Consider the following 11846-nt stretch of genomic DNA (forward strand, 5'->3'; position numbering starts at 1 on the left):
ATAATCCCCCTTCTAACGATCAGTTAGGAGACGGGCCCTCTGATTGGCTCATCAGGGAGGCCGGCCGGTTTATTAACATCAACACCCCCCCGGAGACGGCAGGAGGGGGGTGGGGGCTCTGGTGCGTAGACTCAGACCCGAATACCTCCATGGGTATTCAGCAACTCAGGATCACAGACGGGCCGCCAGCTATTTATACACTCCCTCTCTTAATTAAAGAGAAAACACCCTCCCAAGGACCCCAAGGACCCCATCACAGACCCGCCCCTGGTTCACTAATCACAGCTCGGAGTCGCCGTGGCGGGCACGGCGGAGGGGGAGGAATCAGCAAAATAACAACCAGTTCCTCTCAGTGAACACGGGTATGAGTCCTGATCCGGGAGCCATCGCTGCTCCTCCCGGCTCGGCTGCCTCCTCATCTCTCTGAGGAGCGGTATTTAAACACCCTGGTTTAGTAACTGCTCCTCGTACCGGAGGAGGAGATCCACCGCCCTGAGCCAGGGAACCTCCTCCTGGCAGCCTCTCTGTAGGAGGAGGAGGAGACCAGGAGGAGACCAGGAGGAGCAGGGAGAAGACCAGGAGGAGGAGACCAGGAGGAGACCAGGAGGAGGAGACCAGGAGGAGGAGGAGACCAGGAGGAGACCAGGGGGAGGAGACCAGGAGGAGACCAGGAGGAGGCCAGGGGGAGGAGACCAGGAGGAGACCAGGAGGAGGAGAGGAGGAGGAGGAGACCAGGAGGAGGAGAACAGGAGGAAGAGAGGAGGAGGAGGAGACCAGGAGGAGACCAGGAGGAGGAGAGGAGGAGGAGGAGGAGACCAGGAGGAGGAGACCAGGAGGAGACCAGGAGGAGACCAGGAGGAGGAGAGGAGGAGGAGGAGGAGAAGGAGCTGAGCCCTAACGAGGGTCCGGTTACGTAACGAGAGAGCTCGTCAAGCGCCGTTACCCATGATGCATTCTGACTCCTCCTGGACCTCAAGGAGCCAATTAGCTGGCCCGGAGACGCGGCCGCGCTCCATCCTGACAGGAAGTCAGCACACGCCACTTCCCATCATGCCTCGGGGCTTCCTGGCCGGGGTTTTTTTGTTCGGCAGCGTCTCTCCAGGCTGACGACCGGTTGATCAGATTAGGGATTGATTAACTGATGGGTGATTGATTAACTGATGGGTGATTGATTAACTGATGGGTGATTGATTAACTGTAGCGGTCCTGCTCAGCCGACGCTAAAACAAAACCATTAGCCCGGTCATTAGCATCGGTGATCAGTGGCTAACGATCCGAGGAGGGGCGTTCACGAAACCCGCTCCCCTCGAGCTGCGAGGCATTTCACCAGCGCTGATGGACAGAGAACTGGACTCTGATTGGTCCTAAGGAGAGAGGCGGGCTGGTAGGGTAGGAGCCGGATCTGATTGGTTAATCAGAGAGATGAACTCTTGACTCAAGCTTGAAGCTCACAGGGACTACAAGATCCATCTGGATATTTAGATTATCGATACATAAATATCCCCGATAGTTATGGACGTTATTGGGATGTGTATCGATCTATCACCATTTGATTAGTGATGTATTTGGACACACACACACACACACACACACACACACACACACATTCATAATACGCATGATGCGCCCAGATGATTTAAAATATAATCGAATAATTAAGAAAGTAAGAAGAAGGTATGGGCACTGGCGCCATCCAGGGGCCACACTGCGGTATTGCAGCGGGCATATTACTGACACCTCAGCTGCTCCAACATCATGTAAATAAAGTATTTTAAAAAGAGTTTGGTCAACTTAGTTGTATTACCGGGCAGTAAAACAAGTAACACTAGTATGGTAGGACAGTAACATTAATAATGGAAAGGATGTTTAAGATAAACCTGTATTGAACCAGACGGAGATATAACAGTGGTATAGTCTAGGTAGGATGCTCGCATTATCAGAACAGTTACATTTACTTTGAGGGCATTTAGCAGACGCTTTTATACAAAGCGTTCGGTACAGTAAGGATGGCCATGGAACCAAGTGCAAAGCCCGAACAATCACTAGATTAACCCATTCCCCGAATACAACAAAGATAACTAGGATAAGAATCAGTATCAGTAGTTCTACGCTACTTGTCGGATGAAAAGTGTTATAATTATACAACAATAATACAGTAGGCCAATATAGTAATAAATAATAATACAGTATAAATACAAATATATAATAATACAATATAATAATACAGTTTATAGTAATAAATAATAGTAGACTGCCGCCATCTAGCGGTCGCACTGCGTCACTACAGCAGACTTTACTACGACGCGGACGTTTGAAACGTGTTGCTCACACAACAACATGAAATGTGATTAAATAGGCCTCGATATTCAAGTCAATCGCAATCATGAATAATAAATGAAGAAAAATCTAGACTTGAGACAATCCAATTTACAAATAAACATAATATCCGGTCAAAAGAAGAAATTAAACCGACCTGCGACCTCCTCACCTGCGGTCGGCTCCTCATGACGTCATTAGAGGTGGACGGCGGCTTTTAGGCCGTTATTACCAATAAATAATAATGAATAATTAATCTGTTTTTTTTACCTTATGATTTATTTGATTTATTGTAATTAATTGAATAATTCAATACATTCGACCTACGTAAAATATCAAGAGTCATTTATCATTTGGTTGTGATCGAGGTGCGCAAGACAAGATGCAGCCGGAAGTGAGAGGATGGGGCTCGCAGACACCTGGACGCTGTCCGTGGTCCTGAATAGAGAGAGAGCGGAAGAGAGAGAGCGAGAGAGAAAGAGAGAGAGAGAGAGAGAGAGAGAGAGAGAGAGAGAGAGAGAGAGAGAGAGAGAGAGAGAGAGAGAGAGAGAGAGACAGAGAGACAGAGAGACAGAGAGAGAATACCAGATTGGGTTTGATGTTGTCATTATTAGACTCTTCTCTATGATGATCATTATTTTCTAGTCTCTTGTTTTCATTTACATTGTATTATATTGCATTACATTATACTCTCCTTTATTGTATTATGATATATTCTAGTCTACTCTGCTCATTAACATTGTACTGTATTATATACGATTATGATCTATTCTGTTATATATTCTATAAATTCTATTCTATTTCTTTCTGCGCCATTATATTGTGCGGTACTCAACTCTATTACATATACTCTATTATGCTAAGTTCTAGTCAACTCTATTGTATTATAAACTCTTGTCTATTCAGGCCTGCTTTGATCTGGTTGATCACGTGTCCTCCAGTTGTCACCCTGCTGTAGTAACACGCTGCGAGCTGATTGGCTTCGGGCACGTGAAGACACCTGCAGGTCTCTGCGTGTCGCACGGTGACGACACGTAACGGCTTCTCCCGCCGTTCCCACGGCCATGGCTGACCGAGCACGAGGAGGTGGAGGAGAGAGAGGAGGAAAAGGAAGAGAGAGAGGAGGAGAAGGAGCAGGAGGAGATAGAGAGAGAGAGAGGGGGGGGGGGGGAGTAAGAGGAGGAGCAGCAGGAGGAGGGACTGTTCTCCTCCAAGGCTGTTGACACAGCAGTGCAGCGGGCAGGAGGAGCAGGAGGAGCCAGGGGGGCGGGGTGAACCCAGACCGACCCGGGAGAGTCTGCGTGTGTAGCGGGAGATGGGACCGCGCGTGGACCGCGTCAGAGCGAGCAGAGTCCGGCGGGGAGCGTGAGGCGCGGAAGGGAGGGAGGACCGGGGCGTATCGGTCACACTCTGGGCTCGTTCTGCTCCCTGAAGCACGCATGGAGGTGAGCAGCGACCGGCTCCAGGGGGGGACTCTCCCCGCCCCGCAGAGCCCCGCAGAACTGGACGCGCTGTCGCCCCTCACGGCGGAGAACTGCTACGAGCGGCTGGCTCTGGCCAAGAGGCAGGGCCTGGCGGACCTGAAGGAGCGCTGCTACGCCTTCATGAGCGACCACTTCCTGGCGGTGCTGCGGACCCCCGCGGTGTACGGGCGCCTCACGGCGGGGGAGCGGGAGCGCGTTCTGGCGCGGCGCCTGGGCGGCAAGAGGCTCCTGGCGGTGGCGGAGGTCGACGAGGCGCAAGACCGGGTGCTGGGGGGCGGCAGCAGGCCCCCAAGCCGGGACAGCAGCCGACCCCAGAGCCCCCTGGACCCCCAGAGCCCCCCGGGGTCGAGCCCGTCCCCGGAGGACCCGCCGCAGCACCGACGTCACATTTTCTGCTACGAGGAGCAGACAAAGGAGTGGCGCGCGCTGAGCGCGCTGCCGGAGAAGGTTAGCACGCGCGGCGCGGGCATATGCACGCTCTATAACTACCTGTTCGTTGCGGGGGGGCTGGTCAGGGGGGGCGGCGGCAGCAGGGCGTCGGACCGTGTCTTCTGCTACAACCCGCTGACAGACGCCTGGAGCGAGGCTCGCCCCCTTACGCAGGCGCGCTCTCAGCTTAAGCTCGTGGCCGTGGACGACCACCTGTTCGCGGTGGGCGGGGAGTGCCTGTTCACGGTGGAGCGCTACGATCCGCGCGTGGACCGCTGGACGCCCGTGGCGGCGCTGCCAAGAGGCGCGTTCGCGGTGGCGCACGAGGCGACGGCGTGCGGCGGGGACCTGTTCGTGTCCGGCGGCTCGCTCTTCTACCGCCTGCTGCGCCTCGACGCGCGGCGCGGCGAGTGGGAGGAGTGCGCCTTCAACGACAGCCGGAAGAAGTCAACGGACATGGTGGCGCACGGGAGCTCCATCTACCGCTTCGACGTAAACCGCGCGCACGGCAGCGTGAACGTTTGCAAGTACAACACGGTGGTGAGGGCGTGGCACGACGGCGCGTCCCATGCGCTCGAAGCCGCGCAGCCATTCCGCTGCGCTGTGCTGGGGGACCGCATCTTCTGCGTCAACAGGTCCCACGTGCTGCAGTTCGAGGTGGGCGGGGGCCGGGAGCGCTTCCTCCCGGAGGTCCTCGAGACCCCGGCCGGAGCCCGCGGGGCGCTGGTCCCCTTCGTCCTCTCTCTCGGCCAATCAGACTGAACCGCCACGCAGCACCGATAGAACCAACTATAAAACACCGAACTCGGTCCGGTGGGACTGATTCAGTGGCCTTTAGGTCTCAATGCTTAATAGGGAACTTTATAACTGTTCCTTGACTTGAGTGCGCATGCTCAGTCAATGGGCGAAGGGAATCTTCCTCAGTGCCGTGTAGCAAGGCACTGCTGCACTTTGACCCTTCATGACGTCTAGACTGTTTGACTTTATGAATGTTTCTGCTGCTTCGTGTTCTCTGGAGTTGGACTTCTCTGGTGCAGTCCCTGTAACACTACTTCCCCCTATCACTCACCCCCTACCCCTAACCCCCATATCAGTTACCCCCCTATCACTCACCCCCCTACCCTTAACCTCCCCATCACTAACCCCCCCTACCCTTAAAGGGTAATTCCGGTGTAAAATGGATTTGGGATATGTTTTGTATGATAATGAGTTGAAACGTTCGTTTTGGAGCACAAAAACCGCATATAGACGCTTTCTTCAGTTGGCTGTTTTTAGCCGATTCTATCAAACGCTATAAACTTGGAACGATGGGGGCACTGGTTATGGTAAAAACTAAATCGCTATTTTAAACCACTTAAAAGGCTAAACGTAGCCCGACACTTCTGTGGTAGTATAATAAGGGTCTTAACATATAAAACGAGGCATTGAGAACTTTGTAAGTGTACAGATTGTTTATTAAAAATGGCATTTTATACACACAATACCATCAGTAGATCACCCGTCTACGCCATTTTGTTTTTAAGACTCGTTAGGTAGATTGACGAACACAGAGATTGTGACATCCGTCAGCAACACGCAATCTCTGTGTTCGTCAATCTACTTATCGAGTCTTAAAAATAAAATGCTGTCGACGTGTCAAGTGCCAGGCTACTTTTAGCCTTTTAAGTGGTTTAAAATAGCGATTTAGTTTTTACCATAACCAGTACCCCCATCGTTCCAAGTTTATAGCGTTTTGATAGAATTGGCCAAAAAAAGCCAAGCGTCTATATGCGGTTTTTGTGCTCCAAAACGAACGTTTCAACTCGTTATCATACAAAACATATCCCAAATCCATTTTACACCGGAATTACCCTTAAACCCCCCTATCCCTAACCACAATATCACTAACCCCCATCATACGTAACACAAACCCCAGCGGCCATGTTGTCGTGTTGTCGGCTTCGGGGTTTTTGGCAGGATGCTACACGCTAACCACGAGCCTAGCCTGTGCTTGCTAGCTAACATTTCTTAGAAGTGGTAACGGTTTGGTTCCTTTGGTTCGGATCAGCATGTCCTGATCACCTTCTCTAGTGCATCCTGGGAAATACGCACCAGAAAAGTCCTTCCTCCTGTTAATGTGGCCGAACACGAAAAGGGGCGGGTTCTAACGCAGCTCCACCCTCTCTCTCTTCCGAGGTTCCCTATTGGTCGATTATGACCAATAGCGTTCCTGTTTGTTTGAATGTCTAAACTTCTTATCTTTCTACGATTAACGTGCCAACTCTTCTACTCTTCTTCAGCGAGGCCTTTGAGTGAGGGAATGTCGTTTAGCGTTCGCCAATGTAGCCTGGAAATAAAAAAAACACTTTACTGGAAACATCCGCTGTGTTTACTACTTTCGTGTTTTGTTTGAACCCCAGGCGGTAGGCTACGTTTCCATGGAGACGGACCTCCCGGGGTTTATTTCCATGGAGATGCAGCAGGACCCAGCATGTCTGTTTATATGTGTAACGTCCTTGTCTGCAGAAACCGGCTGAACTCTGAAAACCCTCCGATCCGGTCAAACCACAGCCTCACCGCCGTCCTAGAGCCAGAGAAAGGGCTTCTACAATTCTGTTCTGAGATATTAAGGTCCGTTGTTCTCTGACACGACCAGCTGGTTGGGAGGTCAGGAGGCTGTGTCTCCATGGGACGCATCTGCGGCCGATAAGGAGACTGCATACTGCGCCTTTAAAGAATTCCAACAACCCTCAGAAAGTGCACAAAACTAGAAGAATAATCATCAGAAGAAGACAGTTTTTAGTGCTTGTTTTTTTAATTTTTTTGTATTTAGTTTTTTTAATATTTGGATTAATTACGAAGTTGTTACATCTGAATATCATATCAAATGATTTACATATTTTGATTTCATCCCCCGTTGATAAATGGAAGGCTAGGTCTACATTAAATCACAAGCAAAGCTTCTAATTAGCTGGGAAATGACACCATTGGCTACTCTTAAGGGCAGGGGCGTGTCTTCTGGGAGCGGATTGGTTTTGCCGTTGCCATGGATACAGTGAACCTGTCACCATCGCCAACGGAGGACTCGCCACCTAGAGGCCACTTAGCCAAGCACATTTAGCCAATAATGCGTTGAATGTCAACGTTTGAACGTAGGCCATATCAACACACGACATACTAATGAATCTTTCTTAAACATACAAGAGTTTGAGTCTCATTCAACGTTATGTAGTAATAATATAACATTATAATAATGATTACAAGGGCTGGACTGAGTAATGTACCGATGGTGGGTTATAAACACACAGCCACAGGGAGAAGCTTTGGGGTCTCAGACTGGTTGGACTGGGGTCTCAGACTGGTTGGACTGGGGTCTCAGGCTGGTTGGGTTGGGTCTCAGACTGGTTGGGTTGGTTCTCAGACTGGTTGGACTGGGGTCTCAGACTGGTTGGACTGGGGTCTCAGACTGGTTGGACTGGGGTCTCAGACTGGTTGGACTGGGGTCTCAGACTGGTTGGGCTGGGTCTCAGAGTGGTTGGACTGGGGTCTCAGACTGGTTGGACTGGGGTCTCAGACTGGTTGGGCTGGGTCTCAGAGTGGTTGGACTGGGGTCTCAGACTGGTTGCACTGGGGTCTCAGACTGGTTGGGCTGGGTCTCAGACTGGTTGGACTGGGGTCTCAGACTGGTTGGACTGGGGTCTCAGACTGGTTGGGCTGGGTCTCAGACTGGTTGGACTGGGGTCTCAGAGTGGTTGGACTGGGGTCTCAGACTGGTTGCACTGGGGTCTCAGACTGGTTGGACTGGGGTCTCAGACTGGTTGGACTGGGGTCTCAGACTGGTTGGACTGGGGTCTCAGACTGGTTGGGCTGGGTCTCAGACCGGTTGGACTGGGGTCTCAGACTGGTTGGACTGGGGTCTCAGACTGGTTGGGCTGGGTCTCAGAGTGGTTTGACTGGGGTCTCAGACTGGTTGGGCTGGGTCTCAGACTGGTTGGGCTGGTTCTCAGACTGGTTGGACTGGGTCTCAGACTGGTTGGGCTGGGTCTCAGACTGGTTGGACTGGGTCTCAGACTGGTTGGGCTGGGTCTCAGACTGGTTGGGCTGGGTCTCAGACTGGTTGGACTGGGGTCTCAGACTGGTTGGGCTGGGTCTCAGACTGGTTGGACTGGGGTCTCAGACTGGTTGGGCTGGGTCTCAGACTGGTTGGGCTGGGGTCTCAGACTGGTTGGGCTGGGGTCTCAGACTGGTTGGGCTGGGGTCTCAGACTGGTTGGGCTGGGGTACAGGGACCTCAGAGTCCTTCTGAGCCAGCTGGTTCAGCCATCCTGAGGCGCCTTGGGTCGGTTCAGCCGGACCTTGCTCCTCCTCAGATGTCGAAGGAGGTGCTGGTGACGGAGCGGCGGGAGGAGGCGCAGGAGTCGGAGGTGGCCCTGGAGGAGCGGCTGCATCGGGGCCCCCTGTTGCTCAGACCCCAGAGCCGCGCCCCCAGCCTCTTCAGGTTGCTCCTGAACTTGACCCCCAGGAAGGCGTAGAGCAGCGGGTTGATGCAGCAGTGGAGGAAGGCTAGGGTCTCCGTCACCGTCAGCACCACCTGCTCCACCTTCGCCTCCCGGCAGCTCTGCTCCCGGAACAGGCCCAGCGTCTGGCACAGCAATGCCGCGTTGTAGGGCAGGTGGCACGCCAGGAACACCGCCACCACCGCCATCACCACCCGCACCGCGCGGTGCCGCTGGAAGATGTGGGCACGCAGCAGCCGGACCACCACCTTGGTGTAGCAGAACACCATCACCGCCAGCGGCAGGAGGAAGCCCACGGCCATCTGGGCGCTGGGCACCAGGACCCTCATGAGCCGGGCCGTCCGGGCGTCCGAGAACAGCAGGGAGCAGACCGGGTCGCCGCCGCCGCCGCCCTCGGGGCCGCCGTCCTCATCCTCCCCCTTCACCAACGTCATGTGGGAGGGCTGGTAGGCCTGGTGGTAGAGGAGGGTGGGGAGGGAGCAGGCGAGGGCCAGGACCCAGACGGCGCCGCAGACGGCCCGGCTGTACAGCAGCGAGCGCAGGCGGAGGCGGCGCGGGGCGTGGACGATGGCGAGGTAGCGGTCGGCAGCCACGCAGGCCAGCAGCAGCATGCAGCTGTACAGGTTGACGCTGTACGCGCCCCGCAGCAGCTTGCAGGCCGCCGTGCCCATGGGCCACGCCCAGTGCTCGTTGTAGGTGATGAGGGGCAGCGCCGCCACGAAGAGCAGGTCGGACACCGCCACGTTGAGCAGGTACACATCGGTCGGGGAGCGCGGCCGGCGGGAGAAGGCGTAGGTGAGGAGGACCAGGCCGTTCCCCGCCAGCCCCAGCACGCAGATGAGGGGGTGGAGGTACGGCCGCACGACCGACTCCACCCTGCTGTTGTTGGGACACAGCGCTATGAGGTCGTAGACGGAGTCGGTGTCGTTGAGCTCTTTGGTGTCGTAGTTGTATTCGTACGGGTCGGTGCCGTTGAGCTCCGGCCCGTGGAGCGCGCTGTTGTTCATCGTGCTGGCTCCTCCTTTACGGAGACACGCCACACTGGTTAAAGGTTTATTAGATACCATGCTAGTGTTACCTAGTATATAATCGTTCCGGTATCGATACCAGTATAGGAAATCCCTCCGATGCTGCCTAAAATACAGCATCGGGCATCGGCGAGTACGCAAGTCTATGCGCCGATCCGGTACCATCACATCACTTCACTACACAGAGAACATCACAAACACGACGCTGTTATGCTAGGGTCAGAGGTGGAAAGTCGTAATGGGAAACGCGACATCTCCAACCTACGTGCGTTTGAACCGAATTGATATTGTTGTCATCATATGAGAACCCTTCAATAAGAACAAGTGCTGTGAGTGGTAACAATCCTAGATGCTGTATCGGAATATACTCTTTATCGGACAATACTCAGGTTCAGGAATCGGTATCGTGAAGGAAATAATGGTATCGGCAAATATCGAAGATCAACTAATGATTCTAGTATTTACTGAGCTACCATCAGGGATACAACTTGGTTTGGTAACTGAAGACAAAGTTAAGTTATTCATCACAGACACCATCCCAACGTTGATTTCCATCTCCTACTCCTATTTACAAAATATATATATATGCAGTATACACACACTAGTGCTTCTCTTTTGAACCCTGTTTACAGTCCCGTACTTCTATGTTCAATTTCTCCTTCTTCAGTCAAGAGGAACCACCGTGACCTTTGACCACTCATTTTGTTACACCGTACTTCTCGTTAGTGGAAGAGGTACGAGTAATTACCACGATGAAGCGCTGAGCGTTAGCACGTTTCAGTCACTTCTCCTGGCTTTGGGGAGGGGCGAGGCTGTGTCACACTAACCCCATTTCATTGACAATGAGAGAAACCAGAACCAGGTTGCAGGTTACCACACCTCTACCACCACCTACTTTATCAAGGCTGGGCGACGGAGAACATTTTGATGTTGCATAATGCAAATGTGGTAGAAGATCAGCTTCTACCAAGTCAGAGAATCTATGATTCATTATTTAATGATTCAACCAACAACATTGTGTTCTTTCTCTCAGGTGTTTCTCTCCGCCCGGACCAATAATATCTCCATCCATCACTGACTGAACACTTCTTCAAAGATCCCTGGTCCCATAACGACACACAGAGGACATTGATAAGATCAAAATATACGAGATTAAGAATTGTATCTACTATATCATCAACTAACAGTTATTTATATATATCAGTACTTGAGATATCGATATATATATATAAAGCAGTTAGTTGATAATATCTATAAAAGTTATTTATATGCAAGTTAGTTGATCGATATCTAAGATATTTATTTTTTTACGTAGATCTATAACTTTGAATAATATATCAGTCATTTGATAATATCTATAACTGTTATAAATATATATATATATATATATATATATATATATGTATGTATAAAAGTAGTTGATTCTAACTTATATAACTTAAAAAAAGTGAGAATTTATTTAATTGGATGCCTTTGGCTCATTACTAAAGGAATTAGAATTTGGAAGTATTTGGTAATTGTCCCCGTGTCCAATTCCTTAAATATGAAATCCCCAAACTGTCTTTTATTATGTGAACTCTCTTGTTTGTACAAAATCTTCATGTATCTGTATGCTGATCTCTTGGCCACTTCTCTTGGAAAATAAGTTTTTAAATCTCAATGAGACTTTAACCTTGTTAATAAAGGTTTAATAAAGAAAATCGTTATCTATCTATAAGTCATTTATATGTAACACTTACTTGATAATATCTAGAAGTTAATTATATAAGTTAGTTGAGATATATATGTATATATATATAGATACACACACATACAGGTCATTTATATACATCAGTAGTTAATATAGCTATCTATCTATAACACTTATTAATATATAACAATAGTTATGAACTCACCGGATGATTTCAGGACATCATATCTTTCTGCATCCAATCGGTGGATTAAGCAGTAAGCTTTGTGTGCGTGTGTGTTTATGTGTATGTGTGTTTGATTCTGTAAAAGATGTTAACGTGACACACCTCCCATTTCACCCTGAAGCACTGATACACATAGAGGGTGATATATATATATATATATATTAATATTAATGTGTGT

At 50.7% G+C, this 11846-nt stretch overlaps 2 protein-coding genes across 2 annotated transcripts; one reads left to right on the forward strand and one right to left on the reverse strand.

Annotated features, from left to right (window-relative positions):
• The first annotated feature begins 3630 nt into the window (after nt 1-3630).
• LOC307087666 (kelch repeat and BTB domain-containing protein 11-like) lies at nt 3631-6572 on the forward strand. Its single transcript, XM_079753293.1, has one exon. It carries the CDS (start codon nt 3756-3758, stop codon nt 4989-4991), a length of 1236 nt encoding a protein of 411 aa, XP_079609419.1. The 5' UTR covers nt 3631-3755; the 3' UTR covers nt 4992-6572.
• A 1971-nt stretch (nt 6573-8543) lies between these two features.
• Nucleotides 8544-11675, reverse strand: ccr6a (chemokine (C-C motif) receptor 6a). The gene is made up of 2 exons (XM_079754141.1): nt 11648-11675; nt 8544-9745 (listed from the first exon to the last, which is right to left on the reverse strand). Exon 2 carries the CDS (start codon nt 9729-9731, stop codon nt 8574-8576), a length of 1158 nt encoding a protein of 385 aa, XP_079610267.1. The 5' UTR covers nt 9732-9745; nt 11648-11675; the 3' UTR covers nt 8544-8573.
• Nucleotides 11676-11846: the final 171 nt, after the last annotated feature.

Source organism: Pollachius pollachius (genome assembly GCF_949987615.1).
Source record: "Pollachius pollachius genome assembly, chromosome: 16".
Classification (NCBI taxonomy): domain Eukaryota; kingdom Metazoa; phylum Chordata; class Actinopteri; order Gadiformes; family Gadidae; genus Pollachius; species Pollachius pollachius.

Coding starts and splice junctions, on each gene's coding strand:
- LOC307087666 (XM_079753293.1), top strand. CDS start 3,756: ATGGAGGTGAGCAGCGACCGGCTCCAGGGGGGGACTCTCCCCGCCCCG.
- ccr6a (XM_079754141.1), bottom strand. CDS start 9,731: ATGAACAACAGCGCGCTCCACGGGCCGGAGCTCAACGGCACCGACCCG.